At 29.5% G+C, this 15,235-nt stretch overlaps 2 protein-coding genes across 2 annotated transcripts; one reads left to right on the plus strand and one right to left on the minus strand.

Moving 5' to 3' along the window:
• The first annotated feature begins 1,686 nt into the window (after nt 1-1,686).
• Nucleotides 1,687-6,511, plus strand: LOC113867429 (eukaryotic translation initiation factor 3 subunit M-like). The gene is made up of 10 exons (XM_027502749.1): nt 1,687-1,894; nt 2,402-2,531; nt 2,927-3,065; nt 3,162-3,374; nt 3,510-3,648; nt 4,775-4,925; nt 5,020-5,129; nt 5,207-5,304; nt 5,495-5,564; nt 6,095-6,511. Exons 1-10 carry the CDS (start codon nt 1,802-1,804, stop codon nt 6,182-6,184), a joined length of 1,233 nt encoding a protein of 410 aa, XP_027358550.1. The 5' UTR covers nt 1,687-1,801; the 3' UTR covers nt 6,185-6,511.
• Nucleotides 6,512-9,715: 3,204 nt separating this feature from the next.
• LOC113867845 lies at nt 9,716-10,422 on the minus strand. Its single transcript, XM_027503342.1, has one exon. It carries the CDS (start codon nt 10,273-10,275, stop codon nt 9,940-9,942), a length of 336 nt encoding a protein of 111 aa, XP_027359143.1. The 5' UTR covers nt 10,276-10,422; the 3' UTR covers nt 9,716-9,939.
• Between the last annotated feature and the right edge of the window lie 4,813 nt (nt 10,423-15,235).

Below are 15,235 nucleotides of genomic sequence, written 5' to 3' on the forward strand. Positions count from 1 at the left end.
ACTAACAAATGGACTAAATAAAAATGAAAAATAATTTTTTGGGTGCTAGACTAAAGAAAATTTAAAGGATGAATGAGTGAAAAAATTATGAATTTTTAAGTAAAAGAATGTTACTTGAATAATTTATAGAAACCAAAATCAAAGTTTGGTATATTTTGAAAGACAAAAAACATATTTAATCAATTTGATGGACAGGTTCTACAATTAAATATTTTATTGGCTGATTGTAATAAGATTTATTAACAGTAATTATTATAATTAATTAGTTGATTATATAAAAAATTTAAACTTTATATCAATTTATTTTATCTTTCATCACCATGATTTATTTGAAATTATAAAAAATATCAATATTTATTTAAAAATTAATCATAAAATTCAAATAAAATAATATTTATTTTTTTTATCAATTCATTAAAATTACATAATTATGATTTCTAAAATAAATTAAGAAAAGGAAATGTTTTTAGTGCCAAATAAAATAATTGTCGCACGACATTATCTATCTAGACAAAATCTTCTTTTACATAAACGTATAAAGTCACCAATTAACACAATTTGAAAATAGGTCTATCAAATTACGAATAAAAATGGATTAGCTCAGTCCAAAATTGGTAAAAAGAACAAATTAGTGATAAATCATTAATTTGAGACAATTAATATTAACTATAAAAAATCTTGTGCATAATATGATAAATTATTTTATTTAATAAAAATAAATGTATAAGGTTACATATTAACACAAGGTGGCAGTTCTCTTCTTATATTCTTAATTCATTATTAATTTAAATTTATATTTTAATTTTTATGATTTATCTATTTGACAAATTATATTTATTTAATTTAATTTAACAAAATATTATATTTATTATTAATATTTAAATTTATAAAATTTATGATACATAAATATTCATAAAATTTGTTTAATTTAATATTAACAGAACATTACACGGGAAACGTATTAATTTAAAATTTTGGTCAGTCAAATTACTAATAAAAGTTTATTAATTTAGTCTAAAATTGGCAAAAAGAAATTGGTGATAAAACTTTACTTTGAACCAATTACTTTAAAAAAGAATAATTTTTTTATTAAAGGTCCATTTGACTTACTATTATGGATTATGGATTGATGATTTTAACAATAACGATTTAATATAAAAGGTACCTTTTATCTTATCCAATTTGCTTTAGAGTTTAGGCATTGACTTTAATTAAATCCCTTCATATATATAATTTTTTATCAAATTCTGAATAACATTTTTTTAATTATCTAAGATAAGCTAATAGTTTTTCTGTGTAGATATTATTAAATTAACTTCATTTTGTAAAATAAATAATTAAAATTTTATTATATAACTATTCTTAAAGTATTTTTTGTAATTTTTTTAAATATATTATAACCATTAATGATAAACATTCCATTAAAATAAAATTAAAAACTTATAAAAATCAAAATTTAAAGTAATATTCAATTAAAAATAAATATATAATATAATATTTAAAAAATACTATTTTTCATAAATTATTATTTATGTATCTTATAGGCATAGTTGTTATTATTATTATTATTATTATTATTATTATTATTGGACAAAAGCCTTTATTTTATTATTTTGAAATATTTTTTAAATTAAAAAAATCTTAGAATTTTCATTTTTAAAAATTAACAATGCGTATTCTTTCTTTAACCTTGGAACAGTTTTAAGGTCATCGACACCGAATAAGTAGGGTTTTTGGCACCTCACTGTATATTGTGCTGCGCGAGCTAGTTAGGGTTTCGAATCTCTCAGTTGCAGAAACCATGACGACGGTGGTGCCAACCTCTGAGGAAGATGCTGCACTCTCCGTCGTTCGATTCGCCTCTGAACTCGCCTGGGCCGATGCCGGTCCTGAGGTATTTTTCTCTTTTCGTCTTTTTCTTCGTAAATTGTTCGGTTATTTTGCTTACTTATTGGTTTTGGCTTGCGATTTTCGCTTTTGATTATTTTCTGGAGATAGAACGATATGTTCACAATTATTTGCTAAATTGAAATGCACGTGGAACTTTTAATTGAATCTGATCTTATAAATCTTGGTGAGCTTTTGATAGTATATTCACGTTTTGATATGCTCGTGACTCGTTCTGTATCGTCATTTTCAGTTGTAGAAGTTTCCGAGATTTACTTTGATGTTCGGAAACGGAAGGGAATGATATATATAGTTCAGATTCGTTTTGTGAGTTGGAAATATTGGCTATTGGGAATAGTTTATTTTAGGGTTTGTGAGTGCTAGATTAGTTTCTTTTGTTTCTGCTATGTACACTCATTCATATTGTTATATGCGAGCACATCATTGTGTTCTTTGTTTTTAATTTGGTGCTTGTGTTATTCACGAACTTGGTTCTTCTATCTTGGTGTGTCAGGTTGCTGAACCACAAGTTAGTAGGCTCTGCATGGAGGCTGAAGAGTTCATTGTTATGGGAAAGTGGTTGGAGCTTGCATCATTGATGATAACATCTGCTGAACTGATTTTCTCAAAGGTTTCTGAAAAAGGTAGAGTGCTCTTTATGCTTGACATATACTCTTTTTTTTTTATTGTATTCCTCTTACATTTTGGCTTAGTTCCTGTTCTATTGGTGAAAAACATGAATCCAATGTGGTGTGTATATGCTGTACATTGTACAATGCTCTAACTGGATCTTTTTCCATATCTGCCTGCTACTTTGGTGGATCATAGCATTGTTGCATGGGATATTCTCTTAGCTTTTTCTTCTTGATTCTGTTGCATTTATAGCTTCTTTTGGTTTTGCATTTCTTACTTTCTTGTTTAGAATCAGATTTGTTGTTGTTGCATGCATGGTGAATTGCTCAGGGTTGGGATTCATTATTACTGTTCCCATTTGAATGTTAATTTTAATGTTAACTAGATCTGTTATTTCTGATGCCAGATATAGAGTCCATCTTCACTATAATCTGCAATCTTGTTACAAAGACTGAGAATCCTGATGAAGTGATGGAGATGGTAAAAGTTATAACTGCTAAAATACTTCAGCAGCCAAGCGAAAAGCCTGCTGTGCGATTGAAGATGTAATATCACATCTACTTGGTTTAGAAATTTTGGTAATGCAGCGATTAGGCCTATTTATATGACTACCTATAAAACAACATCTCTTTTCTTTGCAGTTTGATAAATCTTTACAATCTTTTGGAGACTCCATACTGCCAGTTTTATGTCTACATGAAGGCATTGAATTTAGCTGTTGATGGGAAAGTCACAGAATACATTATACCTTCATTCAAAAAGATTGATAGCTTCTTGAAAGACTGGAAAATTGGGATACCAGAACAGAGGGAGCTCTTTCTTACTATCTCTAATATTTTGAAGGAAAATAAAAGGTATAGCAGAAGTGAGTCCCTATTAACATAAATTTTATTCATGTTTCCTTTACCTCTCTTGTAAGTACTGCTTAAGTTTCTTTTCATTAATACTGCTTAATATAGTAATTAGTATTGCATCTCGTTATATCACAGCATGTCAAAGGATGCTTTTAAGTTCCTGACCAATTATCTGGCGACTTTTTACGGAGAAGATGCACATGTTTTGAGTGAAGCCAAGGAGGAGGCTGCACGTGCAATTGTGGAATTTGTGAGGGCACCTGACATATTTCAGGTACCTTGTCTAATTCTAATTATGAAAATTGAAATATTTTTTTATCATACTGTTTCATAGTTTCAGATTCCTAGATTGTCGATTTGTTTTTTAAGAGTTACTGGTGTCAATAGAAATCTTCTCTTTTTTTTTTCTAATGCTTCCATTGCTTGAGGGTGCTTTACTTTCTGGTCTTTTTGGGCCTGTGTATATATATAGCTAGACATAGAAGCATAGTAGTCAATAGTGGGTGCGATTGCGGAGGCACAGAGTGGAGCGGCACCTTGCCGCAATTCTGGGGCCATCGCATTGCAGTTCAATGTAGTGGCTGTTGCGTGAGGGAAAAATCATGGCCATTGCAGCCCCTATTTCAAACAGGGGCAAAAGGGCAAGTTTGCTCTTCCTTTCTGAAAGTTGGAATGCTTTTAAAGTGGGGAAATCTCTTGAGATTCTGCGCCCCTTCTATATCGCGTTGTGCTTCTCTGTCTTCGCTCGTCAAGATCAAACCCTGCCTTGTTCTCTTGCTAAGTCCTCCATCTCTGTTGTCATTTTCTGGTGCAAGTCACATTTCTGGCCAAGTTCTCGTCGTTTTCTTCATCTTTGGCAAAACTCAACTTATTTCTAATGTGAGTGGAGACGTTTTCTAGTTGTCGTCTTCATTTCTAGAGAAACACAAGCTATTTCTAATGAGATGTAGAAGTTTTCTGATGATAGTGAGACATTTTCCGGCAAGACCATCTGCTTTAGAGCTTTTTTGGTGACTTATCACTCTTTGATTTATTTTCTTTCTCTATTTTGATTGTCTTCAGAATAGTGATTATCCTGCAATCCACTATCCTGCTATAGGATTTTTTGGGTTTGGCCGCCTTGCACCGCTATCTGGGATTGACTACTATGCACCAAAGTATGAAACAGTGAAACATTGTAATTTATTGCTTAGTAGTTAGTGCTAAAACCCGCAAGTGATAAGGGTGATTTCTTGGTTTTGTAGGTCATTTTCTTATAACTCCTGTTTGTCATTTGAGTTGCTGTTGGTTTTCTTCTCAAAATTAATAATTTTAATCTTAGATATCTAAGTCTATCATTTTTGGCCTTGATTGCTTTAAATTATGGAAGAGTATGCACTGAGTGTATTGTTATGTTGTAGTGTGACTTACTAGACTTGCCTGCTGTTGGGCAACTGGAGAAGGATGCCAAATACGCTCTGTTATATCAGCTTCTTAAGATTTTTCTTACTCAGAGGCTGGATGCATACTTAGACTATCATGCTGCAAATTCTGCCTTGTTGAAAAGCTATGGTAAACATTGTTTATGTATAATTGATTATCATTTATCAAAATGCTGGGCTCTCTTATACTTTATGGTACTAACAAAATGTCTTGATGTTTTCAGGCCTTGTGCATGAAGAGTGCATTGCCAAAATAAGGCTGATGTCATTGGTGGATCTTAGCTCTGATGGATCTGGCCAAATTCCATATGAACTTATTAGGGATACACTTCGGGTAAATTTGTATTTGATTTTTACTTTTGTATTTGACTTCTTCATAGCATAATTGAAATGTTTGAATGTCCCTTTCAGATCAATGATGATGAGGTGGAACTATGGGTGGTTAAAGCAATAACTGCCAAGTTAATTGACTGTAAGATGGACCAGATGAATCAAGTAGTAGTTGTTAGGTATGTTCTGCCTCAAAATGTCATTCCTCTCTCCTCCCCCCCCCCCCCCACCTTTTGGCTTTCTTTACTCTGGTGCACATAGACATTCACCTGTTGGCCATAGCTATTTTTGTTCAGCATCATATATTCCCTCATTTTGAAACTTCAGTTACCTGATATACATTATTTAATGCAACTGTTAAATGTGCAGTCATCATACTGATCGTGTGTTTGATCAGCACCAATGGCAAGCACTGAGAACGAAGCTAGTGACATGGAGGGTAAAGAATTTCTCATCTATAGTATTCAGAATTATAATTTGATATGCTATTAATGCAATGCATAGAAATGTTTGTACATCCCTATTTTTATACAGCCATTCACATAAAGAGTGTTCTCATAAATTTGCAGAAGTTAAATTTTGTAAATCAGCATTTAAGCCAAAAATTACCTTGAATTTATGACCTAAAATTTAAAATAATGGCCAATATTTGATTTTAAGATTTCAAAGGCCTGTCAGTTTCCTTAAAGTTGTTTTTATATCACTAAACATTTCACATATATGCTATTGATGGTGTATACAACTTTAACTGCTGTTTCATAATTTTTTTTTTTGTGTGGAATGTTTACTTCTGCTTATCTAATTTTTCACAAAGGATCATTGTCATTTTTATATCTAATTTTTCTACGTGATGGTAGTGCACTTGATGGCATTTTGATCGTTGACTGATAAGAAGATAAAATGCCATTGTTTCAACACGAGTAGAAGGTTTTTGATTATGATGCTTGATTTCTTGTTTCCTATTTCCAGGGAAATATTACAAATGTTATCAGTACCATTCAGGCCAATAAAATAACAGAGGATGGGTCCCAGGCAACCCAAGGTTTGGTAGTTCGCTGAGGACGTTTTCGACTGAAGCAATTGTCTTAAGTATCTAGATTTTATCCAGGTCATTTTTTTGAAGGAAAAAAGAGGATAAGATTGTAATTTGGTTTGTTACAATTTTGACATTTATTTTAGTTGGCAGGTGACTAATTGTAATACCCAACCTTGACGGAGAAGCCATTTTGATTGAAGTTTTTCCATCTTATCTTCATTTACGTGACTGTCCTCATTTTCCGTAGTCTGTTTAAATATTCTCTCACTGCTATGTTCTTATTTTCTGTCAATGTTGGCATCAACTTTCATTTGTTATTTTACAATTGCCATAAACGAGTAATGCTCCATGACCTCTCGGCGCTTTATATACCGGACATTGATGATGTTATCATCTTGTTTGGAAAAAAGAAATATTTTTTTATAATGGCATTATGTTTGAAAAAAGAAACTTTTATATGGTTAGGGCATGTTTTACCTATTTTGCTTGAAAGAACTAAGGAAAAGGTTCGATGTTACTTCTCAAAAATATTGTTACTATTGTATAATTTAAGCATACGTTTTGATTAAAATTGGTGTGATCATGAGATTTTATTTGGCTACAAGTTTTTGTGAAATAGAGAAAAAAGAATATTAAATTTTAGGTTTTATAATACAAGACTTAGAAGGGTTAAAATTGGACGAAAAGAAATGCTCTGATATGTGTTTTAGAAAATATAAGTATTTCAATTACAAGAGTCTAAGTTCAAGTAGCCATTTAAATGTACACGCCAGGGCCACCTCCAGTTGGTGATGGCAAGCAGCTACTGTACCTTTGACTTTGTGGGCAATTAACAGAAGCAGATTTGCTATTGTCTGTTTTGCCAGTAACTGATTGACTTACTTCATAGAGCATTCTTGCCACCTGTGAACCAAAGGAGAACTCTGATTCCAAGTCTGTCAATGAGGCTGTCCTCTGTGCCACCAACACAACCTTTGATGTTGCCATAGACCACTTCCATGTTGTTAGTTGGATCAGAATGATCAGCACCACTAGGGAGAGACCCTTCATCTTGTGTTGGGGTCTGTTTTCTAACTCACAAGTGCTATGTATTGTTTCACTAGTGAAGGCTTTTGTCCTTTTGAAGTAGTTGGATAACACTAAAATAATGGACGAATCTCCTACAACAACTCCAAGATGAGTAGGACGACATTAAGGCATGATATTCTACTAATTTAAATCTTGTTTTAACAAGTCTATCATGTTTTTTTATTTTTGGACTACAACTTGGGTACTCGTCATACGAGACAACTTGCTTTAATCGGTAGGACTACTATAGATAAACTCTCCCTGGATGTATTTAACACAAATGCATATCCATGTTATTATTTGTCATTGTTTATGGTAAATTGTTATCATTTATCTATAGTTATACATGCAGGGTTCTCTTCTACTTTATGGTACTATCAAAATGTTTTGATGTTTTCAGGGCTTGTGCATGAATAATGCATTGCCAAAATAAGCCTGATGTCGTGGTGGCTCTTTACTCTGGTGCACATGAACATGCACCTGTTGGCAATACTATTTCTGTTCAGCATCCATATATTCCCTCATGTTGAAAATTCAGTTAGCTGTTATGCATGATTTAGTGCATATTTGGTTTCACGTTTGATTAGCTATGGAACCCCGTTTACTTCAACTCTACTAGTTATAGTTTCTGCGCTGGATCCATGTTTAAAATTGTGTGTTTGGTCAGCACCAATGCCAAGCACATAGAACCAAGCTCACTTAGGGTAAAGAATTTCTTATCTAATAATTATAATTTGATATGCTATTAATGCATAGAAATGTTTGTACTATCCCTATTTTTATACAGCCATTTACATAACGAGCGTTTTCATAAATTTAACTTTAAAGGAAAAAAATCTATGGAAGTTAATTTTTGTAATTCTGAATTTCCACCAATGACTGCCTTGAATTTATGACCCTTAATATCGTCAAGACCAATATATGATTTTAAGATTTCAAAAGCCTGTCAATTTCCTTGAAGTTGTTTTATACCACTAATGTAAACATCCAAACACTCTGTGCCTGATAATTAGGCTATGTTGTATAGGAGCTCAGAAGGAGACTTGTTATTCAACAATGATGATGGAATATGATTTATGAGAGAAACTGCTGTAGTTAAACAATCTCCCCATAAAGCAGTTGGAGTTCTTGATTGGAACACAAGTGCTCTTGTGGCATTGAGTAAGTGCAGGTGCTTTTTTTCTACAACAACATTCTGTTGAGCCTTGTAAACACGAAAAACTGGTGCAAAGTACCTTCCAGTTTTGCTTTTGCATCTCTTGTTCATTGGCTTTCCATCTTTTTCCTTCAACACCCTCAATTGAAGCTCTCAATTTGGTTAATAGGAGCACAATTGATGTCACTCAAAGCATGTTCTCTTGGGAAATCAGTCATTCTTCTAAAATAAAGAGATTTTTAAAGTGAAAAAGTGAATATATACTTGCTCTTAATTTGAATTCAAATATTTTGTAAACATAACTAACTTCAAATCAAAATCTTCATTTTTTCACTTTACACATTTTAAGGAGCTATATTTGTTACCTTGAACCTTGGTGCTGTGACAGATGAATGCTGCGGGCAAAATTTCTGTCAAGGGTCATATGTATGAGTGATGAAGTATTAAGATTTGATGGCTAGCCTCAATCATACTAATAATAGTAACAAAGTACACACATTTTTTTAATCAAGAACTAATTACCCCATTAATATTTTAACATAGTTTTACATACAAAATAAATAAATTAAATTACACATTTCATTTTTACACTCAGAAAAGCAAAATACCTAGCTAACTTCGTTTTCGTCGTTTATTAGCGAATATGTGTTTGAGCATAATTTGGTCTTAACAAAGCTGACAAGTTAATCAAGGTCCGCAATAGCTTTGCCAGCTAAACTTGAATTTATGCACAATATCACCAATTGGAGTAAATAACGTAATTAAACCTCCACTAGTCCAATCATTGCCATGTCTTGAATTTACAGGTAATTTCATTTGTCTGTCTAAATTTGGAACGCAGTAAGTCTAATTTTAATTTAGCAAAATTTTAAATTAATTAAAAGTTTAAAAGTATTAATCTTCTGTGTATCAAAACATGAAATTATAAGTTAGAAGTAATTAAAATGCTATTAGAGAATGCTGGCGATAGTTGTAGTTTAAGGATTCTGCATCTGGTTAATTCCAATTTCAAGACCCAAATTTATGTCTAGTTGCCCAATAACACATTAAAAATTACTCTTCACAAAAAATTTATACCTTGAGACAGTCTTTTGGGGAAGATATGATTTCAGAATTCAGATACCGGTGTGAAATTCAATTGTTCTGTAACCATCTAATGTATGTCAGTACAGTTTCTTCTTCACTTCTTCCCTTAAATTTTAACTTTTTTTTTTTTTCAAGACCATATATCAACGAAGAAATCCTAAAAGCATGACATATTTAATTTGATTTGAAAGCAAAACATGATATACTTTTATTTATAGAAAACAAAATTCCCAGAAATCCATGCAGGTTAAAACCATGCTGAAGCATACACAAACATCTCAGAAACTTTTCCATTTCACATGGAATTATTCCTATCAACATTTATTAAACTGACCGTACAGATAATACACAACAATACAACCACAAATTATGACAATCTTAATCTTAAAAGAACATAAGGAAGATAAAACAACGTGAGATTATACATGACAACCTTAAACAAGACAAAGATTCATGAAATACATGTTCCTAGCAAGTTCTTGTGTAATCACCACAACGTTGTCTAGGGCCACCACCATTTGGTGATGGCAAACAGCTACGGTAATTTTGAGTTTGTGGGCAATTAACAGAAGCCCCGTTCCTGTTGCCCGTTCTGCCAGTAGTAGATTGACTCACATCATAGAGCATTCTTGCCACATGTGAACCAAAGGAGAACTCTGATTCCAAGTCAATGTCAACGAGGCAATCCTCTGTGCCACCAACACAACCCTTGGAGTTTCCGTTGACCATCTTCCATGTTGTTGCCTTACTGAGATGTAAGTGAATCAGAATTATGAGCAACACAAGGGAGAGACCCTTCTTCATCTTTTTTGTGGATCTGTTTTCTCACAGACAAAGGGTGTGTATGGTTCACTAGTCAAGACCTTTGTCTTTTGAAACAGTTGGATCACAAAAAAATTATTAAGGAATCTTCTATACCTGCAGGCTAAGCAGAACAGGACATTGAGGTATGCTATTCTTTTATATATATAAAACATTTTCACTCAATATATAAGTAGAGACAATTCTATTTAAATAGAATAAGATCGATATAAATGGTTAAAAATATGTTAATACATTTAACTTAACTGCATATTCATAATTTAAACTTGAAATTACTAATTACATTATAATAATTTTATGACAATTAAGTCTAGGTGGTCAAAAGGAAAATGTATTGAAAAGTAAAAATATAAATAAAATAAAAATTTATTATCATTAATTTATACTAGGTTAAGTTTATGAGATAGTTTACATATTTAAATCAAAAGTGAAGAACATATTTTTTTATTTTATCCTTTTTACAATTTTAAAGAATTAAATCTAAAATAATAATATGCATGAAATTAAATTAAAGCTGAATAGACCAATATGTGTATTTTAGAGACATTTTTTTAGTAATTTTTTCACGAGATAAGAGTGCATTGATTAGTACAAGGATATGCCTACATTTTGAAATGTGGGGGCTCTGCCTCCACCTTATTTCAAAATATCTTGAAGATAAGGTACCATTAAAAATTATTAAGTAATATTTTTTATTTAAAAAGTCGTGTTAAAATAAATTAAAAATCATTAAAATAATGTATTATTATTATTATTATTATTATTATTATATTAAATAGTGCCTTTAATATTACTTTAGCATTGAGTTTTTATTTAAGTTTTATTGTTTTTGGGATGTTAATTTTTATGGTCTTATTTTTTTTCTCATGTGAATAAAGATAACTTTTTTATCCTTACTCCCTATTATTTTTTTAATTTGTTATTGAGTTGGCGTGTATGTTCACATGGTCTAGCAGAAAAGGCTTTTCAACAAATTTGAAAGAAAAGAATAATGAAATGAAAAAAGTTAGGAATTTTCTGTATATTGTTTATGGGCTGTTCTTGAGTTAATTGGATGGCTACCTTTCAATTGAGTGAGGCATGTAGGGACTCAGATTGTGCATTCCTCTCAAAAAGGAGGATAAGGTCAGCTTTTTGTGAATAAAATCAACTTGGCATTTTCAGGCACCTCCTTCCTCTTTTCATCTCCATCTTACTCATCTTTCAAGTTTTCACTTCTAATCAACAAAGTTGATACAATTAATAAATAATTATATCCTTTTAAATTCTCCTTTTTTAAATTAAATATAATTATATCCACTCAAAATATATTTAATTTTTATTTTTATAAATATTTCTGTCCCTATTCATGGTTAATCTATGATATGGTTAAGTTGAATATTTTCACATGTCAAATTTTATGTCTTGTTAGTCAACGTAGCTAAACATTACTCATGAATTTAATTAAGTGTAGTTGCACTAGTAATAACATAATTAAACATTAAATGAAAGATGCTTTTAGCATTAGAGACCCAAAAGTTTTATTATATTAAAAAAATGTTAATAATAATTAGCTCTTCCCAACGTGTGTTGGAGGCCATCTAATTGTGTTATTTTTCTTTGACCGACACATCATTCATCATTGTCGACAAATGGCATTGAGTTTGATTTTTGCTAATTGCACTTTTAAATTCGTAAATGATATGTTAAGTGTCACTCTAAATGGATGTTCTTAATAAATGGACCAACTTGTAATATAATAATTAAACCAATTTATATTCAGTGGACCTATTTGGGCCATTCAAACAGACATGTCCATAACAGTGTACCAACTAAATAATCCCAAATTGATTTATTGATTTTACTGTTAAACTCCAACTCTTTACCAACAATAAAACTGTAGAACTCCAACTAATAAGGTCCAAGAAACTGGCAAGATCAAAATAAATAAATAAATTCATATTAAAAAGTGCCTATCATAATATAATAATTATAAACTTGAGATGATCTTCTATATTTTTTTAATTAATGATATAATTTATATTTTTTAAATAATTAATTAATTTTTATTACCTATTATACATATTTAACAGAAAATTAATGGTAATAATATTTTACATATTTTTTTAAATTGATAATATACTTTATATTTTTAAAATAAATTACTAATTTTTACTATTTATTATACATATTTAATATAAAATTAATGATAATAATTATTTTACATGTAAAAGTATATTTTACCTTCTTCAATTTGTTTACAATATACCTTAAAAATTATTATATTATATTAACATGTAACATCAAATTCTAGTTTGTTTAGTTGAATATATATAATGTATAAATTAAGTATTAACATTTGAATAATGCTTTTAGGAATATTATTTAATAAAAGTATTGGTTTTTTTTTTCATATCATGTATTTATTTTAATTTTATAATAATTTGAAATTTTCATAATCTATTTAAAATTTATCATTATAACAAAAATATTTATGATTAATAATTATCATGTTTATTTTTTAATTTGTAAAATTCATTAAATTTAAAAAGAGTCATATCATATATTTTTAATTCAATTTAATGATATCCTTGCAGTATACAGGAACATTACTTGTTTTACTTAATATTCCTTAACTTACATGATATCAATTATCATTTTTCATTTCCTTCTCCTTTTCTTTCCATTTTAAAGAAATAATAATAATTTTTCACTTTTTAAAACTGGTTCAATTTAATGTATCAAAAAGTCGAAAAAATCAATCAAACAAATATTTTTAAAATAAAAAAGGTTTTAGACTAAATCATATTTTAAACCTAAAAATTTAATTTAATTTAAAATAAATTTATAAATGTATACTTAATTTTATTTTTGAAATTACTAAACAATGTATACTTGTAAATGTTTATGAAATTATTATACTACTTTATTTTCTTCATGATCTCATTATATAAATTATTCAAATATATTTATAATATATTTAATAAATTTTATTAATTTTATTTTTTTTTCATTTCATGTTCTTGTTATTATATAACTTTTTATTTTATATTGAATAATTAATTTAATAAAAATTGTATAGAAGGGACGAAAGACACATAAGATATTTTAACCAAGACACAATAGATTTTAGATTTTCTCTTGGAACGTTGGATTGTGTATTGTGGTTAAGAAATTGGTAATATATTGATCACGTATGGAGATGAAATTATATTATATTATATATAAATTTGACATTATTATAACTTTGATAAATGTACTCTGCATGTGTTTCCGAAAAATAATTTTTAGTTAAATTTAGTTTTTAAAAATAAGTCACTTTATAATTTTAAGATAAAATTAACTTTTTTTTTCTTCTAATTTTATCTTTAAGATAATTATTATCTCAAAACCTTTTTTCTTTATTCTCTCTACTTATTTATTGCATAAAAAAAAATCTAAACTTAGTATAATAAAAAAATTAGTACTTGTTTTAATAAAAACAAGATAACTGAATACATATCTTAATTCTTATGCCACAACCTATGACAAGATAACTTAGAAAAACACATGAAACAAGTAGGGATAAACTATGACAGATTGGTAGCTAACAAGACCTAGTGTAATAATCACAACGTTGTCTAGGGCCACCTCCATTTTTGCTTGGCAAACAGCTACGATAACTTCCATCGCCTGGACAACTTATAACAGAACCGTATCTATTGCCGGCTCCTGCACTCACAGCGTAGAGCATGGTGGCTACATGGGAATTCTCTGATTCCAAGTTGTTGCTGACATGGCAGTTGTTTGTGGTGGTGCTGCCACTGCCGCCGCCGCCACCACCACCACCACCACAAGCTTTATAGTTGTGGTTGACTACGTTGCATGATGTTGCCCTACTTTGATGAAGATGGATCAGTATGATTAGGAATGGTAAGGAGAGTCTCTCTTTCATTTCGTTACCTCTTTTTGAGATCTTCATATACTCTTGCCAATTGTTTCCTCACACCTATAAGTCTTTCACTAGTGCAAAAATGATGTTTTTTATGGTACACTAATAACATTTTTATATTTATTTTAAAATTTTTGTAAATTAAGATTATTAAATTTAACTATTTTAAAGAAAAATATGCATTGAGTTCGTACATATATGGTAAGATTTGTATGGTTGAAAAAGCTTCTCACTCCAAAATTCTTATTCATTTCTTTTAAAAGAAAAAAAACAACGAAAATGAAATAAGTTATGAATTCTCTTTCTTGCTGTGTGTGGAACTTATCTCTCGTATGTCATCATTAGTGTATTTCCTGTTGTTGAGTTAATGGGAAAGCTACAATTCAATTATTAAGTGAAGGTAGGGACTCGATTTTTATAAGTTGCCCTCCAGAAAGAGGATAAGGCTTAAACAAAAAAACTCTTGTAATTTGAATACTTACCTATGGTACACACTTACTAAAATAGAAGGTATATGCAAATCTGAAAAAAAATATTATTATTATTATTTTAATCAATTTATTTTTCTATATAATTTGTGACTTTAGATTATTAAATAATAGTATTTTTAGAAATTATCTTAAACAACAAATATTTTGAAGTGTTAGTTTTCTTTCTCATTATATCACCTGACTTTTTCTTATAGAGTATTTATCTTTTAATTAATCTTAATTTAAATTTTATATTTTATTTTTAATTTTTTAAAAATATCTCTCTTTAAATTAGTATTACTTAAGAGGTAAAAAAAAAGAGAAGTATTTAACCACTCTAAACTTTACCCTCGTTGTAAACACAAACCTTAAACTTTAATTTCATCCTAATTTATCCTTAAATGTTTTTATTTAGACACCTTAAATTTTAATCAAGTTAAATTAATCTTTAAACTTTATTAAATTTGAAAATAAACACTCTAAATTTGAATTTTATTTCAATTTTACTTAATCCTTAAACTTTACAGTGTTTGCAAATAGCTCCTTTTATAAATTAATTACA

Source organism: Abrus precatorius, unplaced genomic scaffold (genome assembly GCF_003935025.1).
Source record: "Abrus precatorius isolate BTA unplaced genomic scaffold, Abrus_2018 Scaffold5, whole genome shotgun sequence".
Lineage (NCBI taxonomy): Eukaryota > Viridiplantae > Streptophyta > Magnoliopsida > Fabales > Fabaceae > Abrus > Abrus precatorius.

What these genes read in the sequence shown, in the direction of transcription:
- LOC113867429 (XM_027502749.1), top strand. Translation starts at nt 1,802, where the DNA reads ATGACGACGGTGGTGCCAACCTCTGAGGAAGATGCTGCACTCTCCGTC. An exon ending in TGCCTTGTTGAAAAGCTATG is followed by an intron (nt 4,926 to 5,019) that starts GTAAACATTGTT and finishes TGATGTTTTCAG; the next exon opens with GCCTTGTGCATGAAGAGTGC. An exon ending in AATCAAGTAGTAGTTGTTAG is followed by an intron (nt 5,305 to 5,494) that starts GTATGTTCTGCC and finishes TTAAATGTGCAG; the next exon opens with TCATCATACTGATCGTGTGT.
- LOC113867845 (XM_027503342.1), bottom strand. Translation starts at nt 10,275, where the DNA reads ATGAAGAAGGGTCTCTCCCTTGTGTTGCTCATAATTCTGATTCACTTA.